This window comes from Podarcis muralis, chromosome 16 (assembly GCF_964188315.1).
Source record: "Podarcis muralis chromosome 16, rPodMur119.hap1.1, whole genome shotgun sequence".
Taxonomy (NCBI): domain Eukaryota; kingdom Metazoa; phylum Chordata; class Lepidosauria; order Squamata; family Lacertidae; genus Podarcis; species Podarcis muralis.
The window spans coordinates 25,829,491-25,842,015 of NC_135670.1; the positions used below are offsets into that span (position 1 = coordinate 25,829,491).

General features: G+C 45.4%; 1 protein-coding gene across 7 annotated transcripts in view; it reads right to left on the reverse strand.

Moving 5' to 3' along the window:
• The window catches only part of MSI1 (musashi RNA binding protein 1), a 61,799-nt gene that overhangs the window by 26,092 nt on the left and 23,182 nt on the right, over positions 1 to 12,525 (reverse strand). For all 7 annotated transcript variants that reach the window (XM_077920403.1, XM_077920402.1, XM_077920399.1 and 4 more), the window contains exons 5-6: positions 12,020 to 12,061; positions 9,227 to 9,319 (exon numbers count right to left, since the gene is read on the reverse strand). In XM_077920403.1, the coding sequence (XP_077776529.1) occupies positions 9,227 to 9,319; positions 12,020 to 12,061 (135 nt within the window). The remainder of the gene's footprint in view (positions 1 to 9,226; positions 9,320 to 12,019; positions 12,062 to 12,525) is intronic.

The window sequence follows — 12,525 nt, forward strand, 5'->3', positions numbered from 1 at the left end:
GAAGGAAAACTTTGCCTCAGCTGTGCCACTGCAGACTTAGTATAGACTGTATGTGTGAAATAGATATACCTCCGGAGGTACATGTAATCTATTTAATGTATAGATTTAGCATAGCTGAGAAAGACATTTACTTCCTTGCCTGCTTGTGCAGATCAGGGATAGGGAACATGTGGCCCTCCAGATGTTTTTTGGACTACAGTTCCCATCAACCCCAGCCTCAATGGCCCAATATTCAGGGATGACAGGAGTTGTGCTCCAAAAAACATCTGGATGACCACAAGTTTCCCCACTATATAGAACCAGTTTACCTGCGAGCTCACCTTACACCATATACGTCTACTCAACTGCTCCAATCTGCAGACGTGACAGTTATAGGTGCTACGTAATACCTGTTCTGCATTTGTAAAAACTTAGTATTTTCCTATGGCAACACCTACACTTACTAACTCCCTGCCTATTAACATCAGGCAAGAACCTTTGCTGTATTCTTCTCAGTGTTTGCTAAGAATATTTTTGTTTAGGGAAGCCTATTTGCACATCGATAATAATGTTGACATGTACTTTAATCAGCTTTTTAGCTAATTGTTGATATTTTAAAATGTTTTAAATTGGGTTTTTAAAAAAAGCACACAATAATTTCATTGTTTTATTCTTTTCGTAAACCGCTTTGAGGTTTTCTTTTGTTTTACAATCAAGCAATATATACATTTATATGTATACACACACAGACCCTTCCCTATCTTGATGCTCTCTGGATATTTTGGACTACAACTCCCATCAGCCCCCAGCCCACACTGCCAATGGTTAGGGAGCATGAGAGCTTTAGCCTAAAATATCTGGAGATGATGACCTTAGGAATATATTATAGAAAACTAGAAGGAGAAGGGTTCTAACCCTTGAAAGTTCTCTATGCACAAAAAAGTATTTATGTTTGGGGGGGAATATTCAGTTATAGAAGTGAATGCTTCCCTGCCATTAGAAATGGTCTCATCTAGAGGCAGGCATTTATGACATATAGATGTAAAATTGCAAACCACTGCCAACCAAGAACCAAGCAGTCCTTTTCCAGTTTCCAGTGTGTGTGTGGCTGAGTGGGATTATTAAAAATCCAGCAAAACTGGAGGCGAGAAGGAAGGTGCATCACCCTCTGTGAATTTTCTCTCCTTTCCAGAGTTTCAGCAAAATCTGTCAATACTTCTATGAGATAACTGGGCAGCGTTTTCTTCCAGGGAGAAGGGAAAGCGGGCAAATAAAGACCCTTCTGTAAACCTGACCTTAAAACAAAGGCCAATGACTTTTCCCTTGTGAGCTGGTTGTCAGGGAGAGTGCCCTTAAAAATGCCAGAAAGAGAAACATCTGCTTTAGGATGGCTGAGCAGCCTGCAAGGCGGCATCCAGTTCACCATGTCAACCAAGCTCTCTCATATTAAGGGTGGGAGAGAGAAAGACACACCAAAATCCAGCCCAACAAATCAGATTTCAGTTGGCAGCTGGATCACAGCAAACAAAATGCTCCGTGCTGTTGACCAGGTGAAGAGGGGGGAAAGCCAAGATTCTCACAGTCTTTATACCTGGACCAGCCAATCCAGGTGGGTCATACTGCCGGCCAATCACAGGAGCTGGTGGTGTATTTGGCTATTTCCTTTCATGGCTGCGGGGGACCCTTAAGTCCTGCATGCCTACATACCTTCCAAGTATTTCAGCCCCATCCTAGACTCCTGACATCCCACATAAGCTGCTGCAATTTGATGCTCCCTGGAAGGAAAGCTGGTGGTCCCTCTCTCTCCAGTTCAGTTTCAGCTGACTAGCATAGAATTTGTGTCCTTCTCCCCCATACCCACCCACAGACTTCTCTATTTTTTTCCCCTGATGCACATGCTGGATTTTACATGTGCTTAGGAACTGGAGGGGTCAGGGCAGAGCGAGGTGTGTGTGTTTAAATTCCCTTGCAGTGACTTGGCTCACTTACTCAAGTAATCTGAAGCCATTCATTAGTTGGCACATTTCTCCAGCATGCCCGCTTCTTAGCCCCAGTCACATGTGGATTTTGTAGGCAGATGACAGGTCGTTGTCAGAAACTGGCTCCCAGGGTTTGCTGCTTTGATCAGTCTCACCGGAGCTCTGGACAGTCCACTATATATATTTAGTTTGATTGCTCTACCCTGATTGTCCCTCAAGGAGCTCAGAGCAGCTTGCTTATAGCTCCTAGCCAAGCAGCTTAGAGGGCCGGCCTGCTCATCTTCAGCAGCAGAATTGGAAGGCAGGCCCTGGGACCATCCTCTGAGCCATCTGCCCACCCCCCCCCACCCCCAACAGAAGGAAGCAGAGTTTGAGCAAGGTTTACAGGCTAAGCAGTGGATTGCTCTCCTGCAAGAACTGCCAGGAACTGACACTTCTTATTCACGGAAATAGAGATGGAAGGATCTGTCAATCTCGGTTCCCTCAGTCTCTTATTCTTCTTCATCTTCATTTCAGCTCTCCACATTTTGCAGCAATTTGCTCCTTTCTTCCTTTCTTTCAAATTCATCAGTATTTTAGTGTGCATTTCTTCTAAGAAACACCTTTATAATGCAGTTTTGACTATTGTACACATTTTTGCAAGATTTCCCTAATGCAATGCATTTCTGTTTGTTATTTTCACTAACTCCTTCATCTTTATGCACACTTTCCCCTATATATGCATTCTTTATAAAAGCTCTTTGGTTGCAAAACTGCTTCACAAAATTCAGGTAAGTGTTGGTTTCCAAGGGAAGTTGTGCTTTGCATACTGCAAATTTGAAAGATTTGGCTTCAATTGCAAACTGCTTCAAATTTCTCCTCTTAAACAGGAGATGCAGGATTTGGAGTGACTCATCCTAAAATAAAGGACTGGGCACAGCCTCAATTTATCCAATTTGTTCCTCCAATTTTAAGGGGAGAAACTGCGACTGAGCCAGCCCTTAGCTTCTTGGCCTAGGGGTCCTTCCAGGCATCCTTTTTTCTTGTGCATCCATTACGATCTGAGCTCACAATGGTATCAGGGTGGTTCTAAGTAATTCTGCTTTCAGTGCTCTAATCTTTACTATTTAGCCAACAGCCATCAATCCACTTTCAATACTCTTTGCACCTGCAGAAGTTCCAGGGAGGCTGTACTGCTTCCTTTACAATCAGTGGATGTCCTGCAACTTCCTGCTGAAATCATGCAACTTTTTAATATTGCGAATGTTCTAGGGTTGTTGCTTTTTTGTTGTTGTTCAGTTCCACTATAGAGCACACACACACAGCAATAACGCTGGGGAAGCATCACAGGTCAGCTAATAAAGCAGAACGATGTGTGATCAGTCCTGCATAAATCCACCTCTAATGCACTGTTATTGTGTCAATGGAATGTTGCAGAATTACACCCACTAAAAAATAAACAATGGTCCGGAGGGGTCCTCTATCCTGGTCTTTGGACTTGAGATGCATATTTTCAGGATCCACCTTATTTTCGTGATTGCATTTCTTTTTATAGGCACAAGTTTTAAAAACTGTTTTTTAAGCTGTCTTTTAAATTGTTGGCACGTGCCTGGGACCTTAAGAGCAAAGAATGGGTAATAAATTAAAATAATCATTGTGGACTGATATGACTTCAAGGTTTCATGTGGGGTTTCCATTGCACTTGATTGGCTGTGGTAGACTGCCACATTTGCTACCAGGCCAAGTTCAAGGTGTTAGTATATAAAGCCCTTAACAACTTGGGACCAGTTTACCTGTGAGATCACATTACCCCAAACTGCTTCGATTTACGGAACTGGCATTGCTACATGTGCCACGTAATACCCATTCCGCATTTGTAAGAAATAAATATTGTAGTGTGGCAGCACCAACACTGTGGAACTCCCTGCCTATTGACATCAGGCAGGCACCTTCACTGTACAGTACTGCTAGAAACATTTTTATTTATAGATAAGCCAACCCAGTCATGTAGAATGCTGGTGTATGTTTAAATCTTGTTTTTTCTTAATTGCCGATTTTATCTTTTGAATGTTTTAAAGAGTTGTTTTTACTGATAGTTTTGTTGTTTTACTCTGTTTGCAAACCACTTTGAGGTTTTTTAAACAGCCTAGAGGTGTACGAATTTCAGGAAATAAATAAATACATACTTGGGTCTCAGAGGCTGGATGAGGGCCACCTTAGCAGGGCCTATCCTGATACCAAATCAGCATGAACCAGAAGTTTGGGCAAGGGATGGGCTTCTGATTCCAGCTCTCTGCTAAACCCTGACCCACCTGTTCCATGTATTCATACATTACTTAGGCCAAGAAAGAGCTCCATGCAGAAAAGTCCTGTAGAATCCTTTCACTACCAAGCTGCTGCTGGCAGAGGCAAATTCTGAAATCAGTTTGCTGCAGGGGAGATATATACATACAGCCACTTCTCTCCCCCCCCCCCAAAAAAAGAACCTGTTTTCAAGTTCTACATTCATTGGCTAAGCATATGATTTGGAGGTGGATATGAAAATGGAGCGTCGCTAACACACATGTGCTACCGCAGTCATCTACACTCTGCGACCTTCAAAGCTACATACAAAAAATTAGAACACAACAACAGTGGGAAAGAAAAGGGTAAAAAAAGAAAAAAAATCACTATAAACAGCTGAAATGTATTATTATTATTCTTGTTTTTCCTACATCTAAGTCTAACTATACAGAGAATGATAAAACTATCTACAAAAGTCTTTGGGCAAGACTAGGCGAGCAACAGAGACGAAAAGGGTGAAGCTGGTTTTGTGATTCTTTGAGCCAGAAGACAGAGGGGGGGAGTGAGGGGGAGGGGGGGAAACTACACATTTGTATATCTGTACCTTTGATCTATGCTGGGACACGAAGGTGCCCCCTTCACTGCCAACTACTGATCAAAGAGCATCCATGGCCACATAAGGGAGGGCTCTGTGGAAGCAACGTCATAGAAGAGAGCTTAGGATCCACACAGGGCGCAGAGTCATGTGCAACAGCGGCTGGCTGGCTCTCCTGGCCAGGAGGGAAGGCCGACAGCAGCTGCCAAGTATCAAATGCCATCCAAACGCCGGAGCCGCCTGCCCCAGGAAGTAATTTTGTAAGGAGTTCAGCAGGATGTGTAGCAGGGGCAAAGGAAGAAAAGCAAAAGGGCTGTGGGCTCTCTCTCAAACCCACATTCGGGAATATTCGTCTCCTGCACAGACAACTACGCTGTAATTCCTGCACATTTGGGTACCCCTTCCAACTCTACTTTTCGGTGATTACAGCTACTTGAAATGGGGCAGCAGTTGGGCAAACAGCAAGATCCCAGGCAAAGGTGTGGTTCCACTCCTCCTGGATCATGCCAATTTGAGTATTATTAATTCCCGCCCTTCACACCCTGCGGCCCCAGGGCAGGTTACAGCATTGAAACACAATATTCAAAAACAATTTCGAACAGCTTACGATCATAAACGTAAGGTGGGTCTTAAAAACATGCACCTCAAAGTGTCAAAAGCCAGGATGAAGAGGTTCAGCATTCCCCAGAATGTGCTAGATGCACCTCTGCGGGAAGGGAGTTCCACAGCTTAGGGGCCACCACAAGAAGGCCCTGGCCCAAGCCACCACCATCACCCCGAGAATCTGAGGGCAGAGGAACTACTAAGAGGCCCCCTTCTGCTGATCTCAGCACCCAAGAGGGCCTGTGGGGAACAAGGCGGTCTCTCTCACCGTGTGCCTCTCCCTCCCTGAAAGTTAAGGCATCACCCCCAGTTAAGAACGTTAGAAAGAGACCTAAAGTTGGATCAGGACAATGGCCCAGCTAGTTCAGTATCCTGTTCTCACAGTGGCCAACCAGATGCCCCAAAGGGGAGCCCACAAGCAGGACATGAATGCAGCAGCAACTCTCCTCACTTGTGATTCCCATCCTCCTCCAGTTTACCAGTTTTCTTTTCATCAAAAGTAGGTAGTAACTCCATTAACCAAACCTTCCTCCCATGGCCTCCTACGCTCAGAAAGAGTACTCATAATACCTTGACCCCAATGTTTCTGACTATTTCTAAGGCTACCCTATGCCATTTGGGTCAACGAGGCTGAATAGTTACCCAAATGCATCACACCATGGTAAGTAAACAAACCAGTAAAAGTTTAAAATTAAAAAATGGGGGTCCTGAGAAAGAGAACAGACAGTGGTATCTAATCTCTGCTGGAATCTTTCTTTTTAAAAAAAATATGCATTTCACATTAAATCCTGAAGAACTTTTAAAAAACTTGCTCAGAAAGAAGTTCCAAAGATTGAACGGTATTCACTTCCAAGGAGGCACACTACCCCATAGCCTGTGAGTGGGGTTGGACAGACAATGGTGGGGATTTCACAAACCTCACAAGATTGCCATCGGTTGTGTGATTCCTGCACTGGGTCCCTTCCAACTTCACAATTATATGATTTTTCCTTAAAACCCTTAGAAGGTTCCCACTTAGCTCTCCTGCATTCAGCTAAGAATCACCAGGCAGCAGTTAGCAAGCATTCACAAGCTTGGGTCTATTCCCCACCCCCAAAAGACCCTGGTGGGTATAGAAAGGCAAATGGTTACTTGCTAGAATTAGCCCATCTGAGCCCTTTTAAAGTGCCCCCCCCCCATAATCTTTCACACTGGGACAAGCTATTAAGAGACTATAACAGGAAAATAGATATGCCAAATGTTTGTGGGGCTGCCCTTGAAGACTGTACAGAAGAGAGTACCTGAAAACACATCTGCTTTGGGCTGCTAACTGGGACCAGCTGTTAGGACCACATCACCATGCCAGTGTTGACAGAGCTCACCATCTGGTTTCGAGCAGAATTCAGAGTGTTGGCAGATCGCCTTTAAAGCACTACACGCCACTTGGGACTTGTGCCACAAGGACAACCTGCTGGTGGACTCAGGTCGTTTTCGGAGGCCCATTACTGGACCCAACCCACTCTCTGAATAGAGAAGCGTGACTAATGGTGGGCCAGAGCTCTGTGACAGAGCATCTGCCTTGCACACAGAAGGTCCCGGGTTCAATCCCCAGCATCTCCAGGTACAGTTGGGAGAGACCCCCTGCCTGAAACCCTGGAAAGCTGCTGCCAGTCAGTGCAGACAATACTGAGCTAGCTGGACCAATGGCCTGACTCAGTATAAGATAGCTTCCTACGTTCCTCCTTTGTTCCTATGATACCCTGCCTGGGCAACTATCTCTCGAGGGAAGCTCACTCACAGCATACCAGACAAAGACCTTCTACTTATCCAACCATTTTTTGTTTCAGCACTGTATTTTTGACCTGCTGCTTTATTCTTTCCACCACTTCTTATTACAGTCATACCTCGGAAGTCGAACGGAATCCGTTCCGGAAGTCTGTTCAACTTCCAAAATGTTCAGAAACCAAGGCGCGGCTTCCAATTGGCTGCAGAAGCTTCCTGCAGCCAATCGGAATTGTAGAACCCACGTCGGATGTTCAGCTTCCAAAGAACGTTCACAAACTGGAACACTCGCTTCACTGGTTTGCAGCGTTCAGGAGCCAAAACGTTCAACTCACAAGGCATTCGACTTCCGAGGTACGACTGTATTTTGATGACTATATTGTTTTTATGCCAGTCTTCCCCAACTGGGTGCCCTTCAGATCATCAGCCAGCATGGCACATAACGCTGGCGGTTGATGGGAATTGTCAAATCCAAAGTATCTGGAGGGTACCAGGTTGGGGGATAAGGCTGAGCCACGCTCTGGGAGTTATTTATATGTTTATAAAATGTTTATAGGTTTATAAAATAAAGAAGTAAAATAGGATGGCTATGCATTAACAAAAAAAGTTCACACAGCATCAGTGTTCTGGTTCAGATTCAGCTCCCAACAACCGAAAGCAGGCAATTGGGCTAGTTGCTGAAGACTAAGAACTTTTTTTTTTTTTTTAAGGTACCAAGAGTTGGGGAGCAACTTAGATGAAACTAAAATCTGGATAAGGTGGCATCACAGGTCTCTGAAAGATAAGAGGGCAGGAGATGCCCAGAAAGGGAAGATGAACACCACAGGTATCAGACTGTGGTGGCAGTGTAGGAGGCTAACAGGTCTGATCCCTGGAACTTAATTCACCGGGGGATCTGCGTAAGTTCACGGAAGAGCTTCTTGGATGATTGAGCCCTGCACTGGGGTCTCTTAATTAACAGCCTTTCAGCGCCAGGTTAAAAACTTACAACTTGAGGCACTGGGAGGATTATCATGACTTTGCTCCCTATTGATGGAATGATTCTGGTGCTGTTCAGCTGGATTACTGTACGGCTTTTCGTGAACGCATTGTTCTTTTTTTCTGATTTCATGTCATGCTTTATGCTTTTAACATTTTCTGAGTTGTCTGGAGAATCCTTATGTGTCCAGTAACCAACAAGCTAAATTTATTACCATCATCAAGTAGCAGGGAGGGCCACTTTCCATCTCAGGCACCAAAATGTCTTAATTGTTTGGGGAAGGGCAGAGAGAGAGAGAGAGAGAGAGAGAGAGAGAGAGAGAGAGAGAGAAACTATTTGAAGAGTGTGGAAGGGGTTTAGTCAACTATAAGGCTTAGGAGTGAAGAACTCTTAGGGTCAGAACTTCAAACTTAGTTGAAGATCACATGGTTTAGGGCTCTAATGAAAATACAAATCACCTAGAACTATGAACTGGCCATGCCACTAGTCCTCAGCCTCATCTCAGGAGAATCTGGGTTGGAGAGGGAGCATTGACTTGTTGGGTTACTTCACGTTCTGTGAATTTGTGAGGCACCCAAAGGCAAAACACCTTTAAAATAAACCTCCCGTGAAGCTGGAATCGCCAACTTTACAAGCAGTCCTTGTAGCTCTGCCTTTAGCAGCTCTGGTGATTAGCAGGAAGTGGTACCACTGATCACCTGCTGATTTCTGCACTTTAGACTGGTCTTAAAGGCAGAAGAACAGGCCAGGCAGCTTTTTCCCAGGTCAGCTGACAGAACACCAAGCTATCTGTGGATGTCTTAGCAAGGAAAACATTGCATTTCCTAATCCTTTCCTTCAGCAAACCCCAAAAGGTGTAATATTGGTTTTATACAATCACAGCTTCCCTGCAAAATATCCTGGGAATTGCAAGTTTGGTGAGAGTACTGAAAATTCTGCTTTCTAACACCTCCCTGCCTCCACTGACTGAACTACATTTCCCAGATTGCTAACCAGGTTATGGCTGCAGTTTAGATATACCCGGAGGAGGGATGCAGTTGGCTGCTTAACTGGACCCAAAGCACTTACCTTCCCAAATTGTTCAAAATACTGTTTCACATCCTCCACGGTGGTGTTCACGGAGAGGCCGCCCACAAATATCTTCTTGGTCCGTGTCACCATCTAGAAGACAGAAGGACAAGAAGGCAGTAGGACAGCAAAAAGGGCCACTCCTTCAAAACTACGAAAACTTCATTTCACTTTGCCAGCTAAAGAAAATATGCTGTTTATCACCATCCCGTGATTTATGTGCAAGTTTAAAGGAAGACATTTCCATGAGCCACTATCCCATGCATATTAAGAATCCTGCTTCCTGAGAAAGAACACCAACAAATATTCTTTTTCCCTTAAAAAAAATCAAGAAGCCAAGTTCCAGTCCTTAAGGTTCCGGTGGTTTGCTGGCTTGTGCAATTATAAGTGCTAGATGTGATGAACAACCTTTACAGCAGTTACAGGTGGTGCTTTGGTGACCTCTGCTTAGCTCTTTGCCCCTCCCAATAATTAAATTATGCAGAATAACTTAGCTTTAGTTGAGATTTCTGCATTGCAGGGAGCTATGCAGCCTAGAAACTTAATCTGCATAACTTATACAATTTGCAGAATTCAGCTTCGCTTCATCCAGAATTTTCACTGTGACACCCCCTGCATGAAATGTCTGCTTGCAAACTACTTATTCCCCCGCCGCTTTGTTTTCTTTGCCTACCCATTAAATCCTGTTTTCAACAGCTTTTAAACAGGGTGCTTTTGAACAGCTCATTCCATTCACTTCAGCAGGACTTGCATAGGAGAACTGTTGGACTGTAGCGCTGTGTGTGTGTGTTTTCTCCCTTCCACCTGAGACTCACAGCAAGGCCCTGCATCTGATGCAGGAGTGCTGGTAAGTCACCGCAAGAGAGACAGGCAGACACACACCCCAAGCATGGCTGGCAGAACATTCACTCTGAGACGCTCAGAAAGGGCAAGTGCATTTGTGGAAAGAGACTTCTCTGTACGTCTTCCTGGTCCCTTCAGCCCTGCAGAACTCCCTGATCTCAGAAAGGGCCCGGGATGCTCTTTTCAAATAGGCTCTCTCTTCACACTGCTGCCCTCCCCACCCCCCCACCCCAGGATGGCTGTATCCCCGCTCTGCAAGAAACACATGCTCCTAATTACCCCAAGGAGTGCACAGAGCTAATCCGCAGCAATTCCAAGCCTTAGAGAACAGCCCGCCCAAACAGCAAAGCGCCTTCTGTCACCAAAACTGCTTAATGGAATTAACCCAATTCCAACCATGTGCTCGTGGTGCTGGTTACTTGGGATACCTGAGCACTCACTGCCCTGATTCCTGCTTCGCTGGCTGGCACACATCACGTTCCCTCTCCTTGGGTTCCCCCATCCACCCAACCCTCCTCATTTGCGCATTAAGCCCAAGGACAAAGGGCAGAAAAGGTGCCTTTATTTTACTTCCTACACTTCTGTGGCCACCCAACGGCGTATGTTCTCTGGGCAGCTCACAAGCTTTAAATGCAATATTTTAACATTTCGATTAAAAGCAGTTAAGAGCAGCATGAAAATTGGGTCTTTTGAGATTCGCGTAGAAGAGGGGATGTCAGCAGGTAAAGCGTCTGTAGCAAGGGAAAGAGTAGCGAGAACCCAACAAAATAAAACTCAAGCTAACTGCATATTCTTTCCTCGTTTCGCTCCTGCCTCAGTTCTCCCTCCCCTCCCCCAATGTCAAATTTTAGATGATTAGTCCCCTGGAGCAAGGACTTGTCCCTTTGAACTTTCGCAAACCACCATGCAAGCCAATGTATTGCTAAATGAGGCTCGCTCTCTGGAGGGCCACAGGTTCCTGAACTCATTCAGGTCAGCCCAGTATATGAATCACAGGTTGCTGTACGGGGCTGTCTTTCACCCCACACCCCTGCTGAAGCCACCATTTTGCATCCAAATGGTTAAACCAGGGGTCAGCAAGGTTTACCACGCCTGGGCTGGTTCACTCCAGTGGAGATCCCTCTGTGGGCCAGATCGTGCATGCTCATGCACGTGCACCCTGGATTTTCAGCGCTGCGGAAGCGAGTCCCTGGACTGCGCTGGTTTAGTGCAGCACGCGGGGACTCGCCAAGCAGGCAGCTTGGTTCAGGGGCGGCTCGGGGGCCAGTTAAACGACCCCCATGGGCCGCTTGTGGCTCATGGGCCTTAGGTTGCCGACCCCTGGGTTAAACCTTTGGTTTCTAGTAAAAAGTAAAATATAGACCATTCAAGCTTGCAGCGGGTCACAGTTCAAGCAGTTGCCTCTAAGCTTCTCTTTGGGTCACTTATAAAACTGTTTCCTTCCATCAGGAGCCAAGGACAAAGGTCTGTCTTAAGAAGAGGGCAGCCAAGCTTCTAGTGCATGCAAGTGGACATCTTAATCCCAAAAAGAAGCAAGACCAACACAAACGGGAGCCACGGGGAGGTTTAGAAAAATGAAGTGTGGACACTCAAAAGAAAGGCACATTTGACAGAAGGGAACACTGCAAGGTAGCCCCAGGTGAGGAGTCCCGCTTTGAAAGGTGCTTCTTGTGCAGTTTCCATCTCTGTTCCATCATCAGGGAAGACCACTGGTGGTTGAAACAACAGGCATAAACCCAATAACCAGCATGCTCTAAAAACATTGAGGTTTCAGCTGCAAGGAGCTGGAAAAGTCCAGGGCTCATCTGTACATCAACCCAAGAGGAAGAGCTCCAGCACCCAGCATCTGCCTGGTGGCCAAGGAAGCGGTTCCAAAGTTTGATGACCCCAAAGCATCTGTATGATTGGTTGGGGGGAGGTCACTCTCAAAAGTTGTAAACAAGTACCTACCTTGGGCTGTGCTCTGCGGGGAAATGCAACCTTTGGGTCAATCTGAAAGACAAGGAGAGGCAGGTAAAAAAAACTACTACACAAAACTTTCCTTTAAGAAATAACAGCGCACACACATGTGGAGACAACAACTCTCGGCACAATAGAAGCTTTCTAGCATGCTAGAATACCTGACGGGAGAATAGAACAAAGCAACAAGAAACATGTCAATGTAAAGAGCATTTTTGGGATGCCACACTCCTTGTGCACAAGCTACAGTGAAATTAAGAGGAGCTAGCCAAAAACAGGATTTTGCAAGGTTCCCATTCATATTATTGGGGCTAGTAGCTGAGCAATTCCTGGAGATGGTACCCATTTTCCTGTTCAGTTTTTACATTTGATTTCGTTTTTTCACTTTTAATTTGCATACAGTGGCACCTCTGGGTGCGAACGGGGTCCATTCTGGAGCCCCGTTTGCATCCTGAAGCGAACGCAACCCGCGTCTGCGTGTGTGGTTATTGCGATTC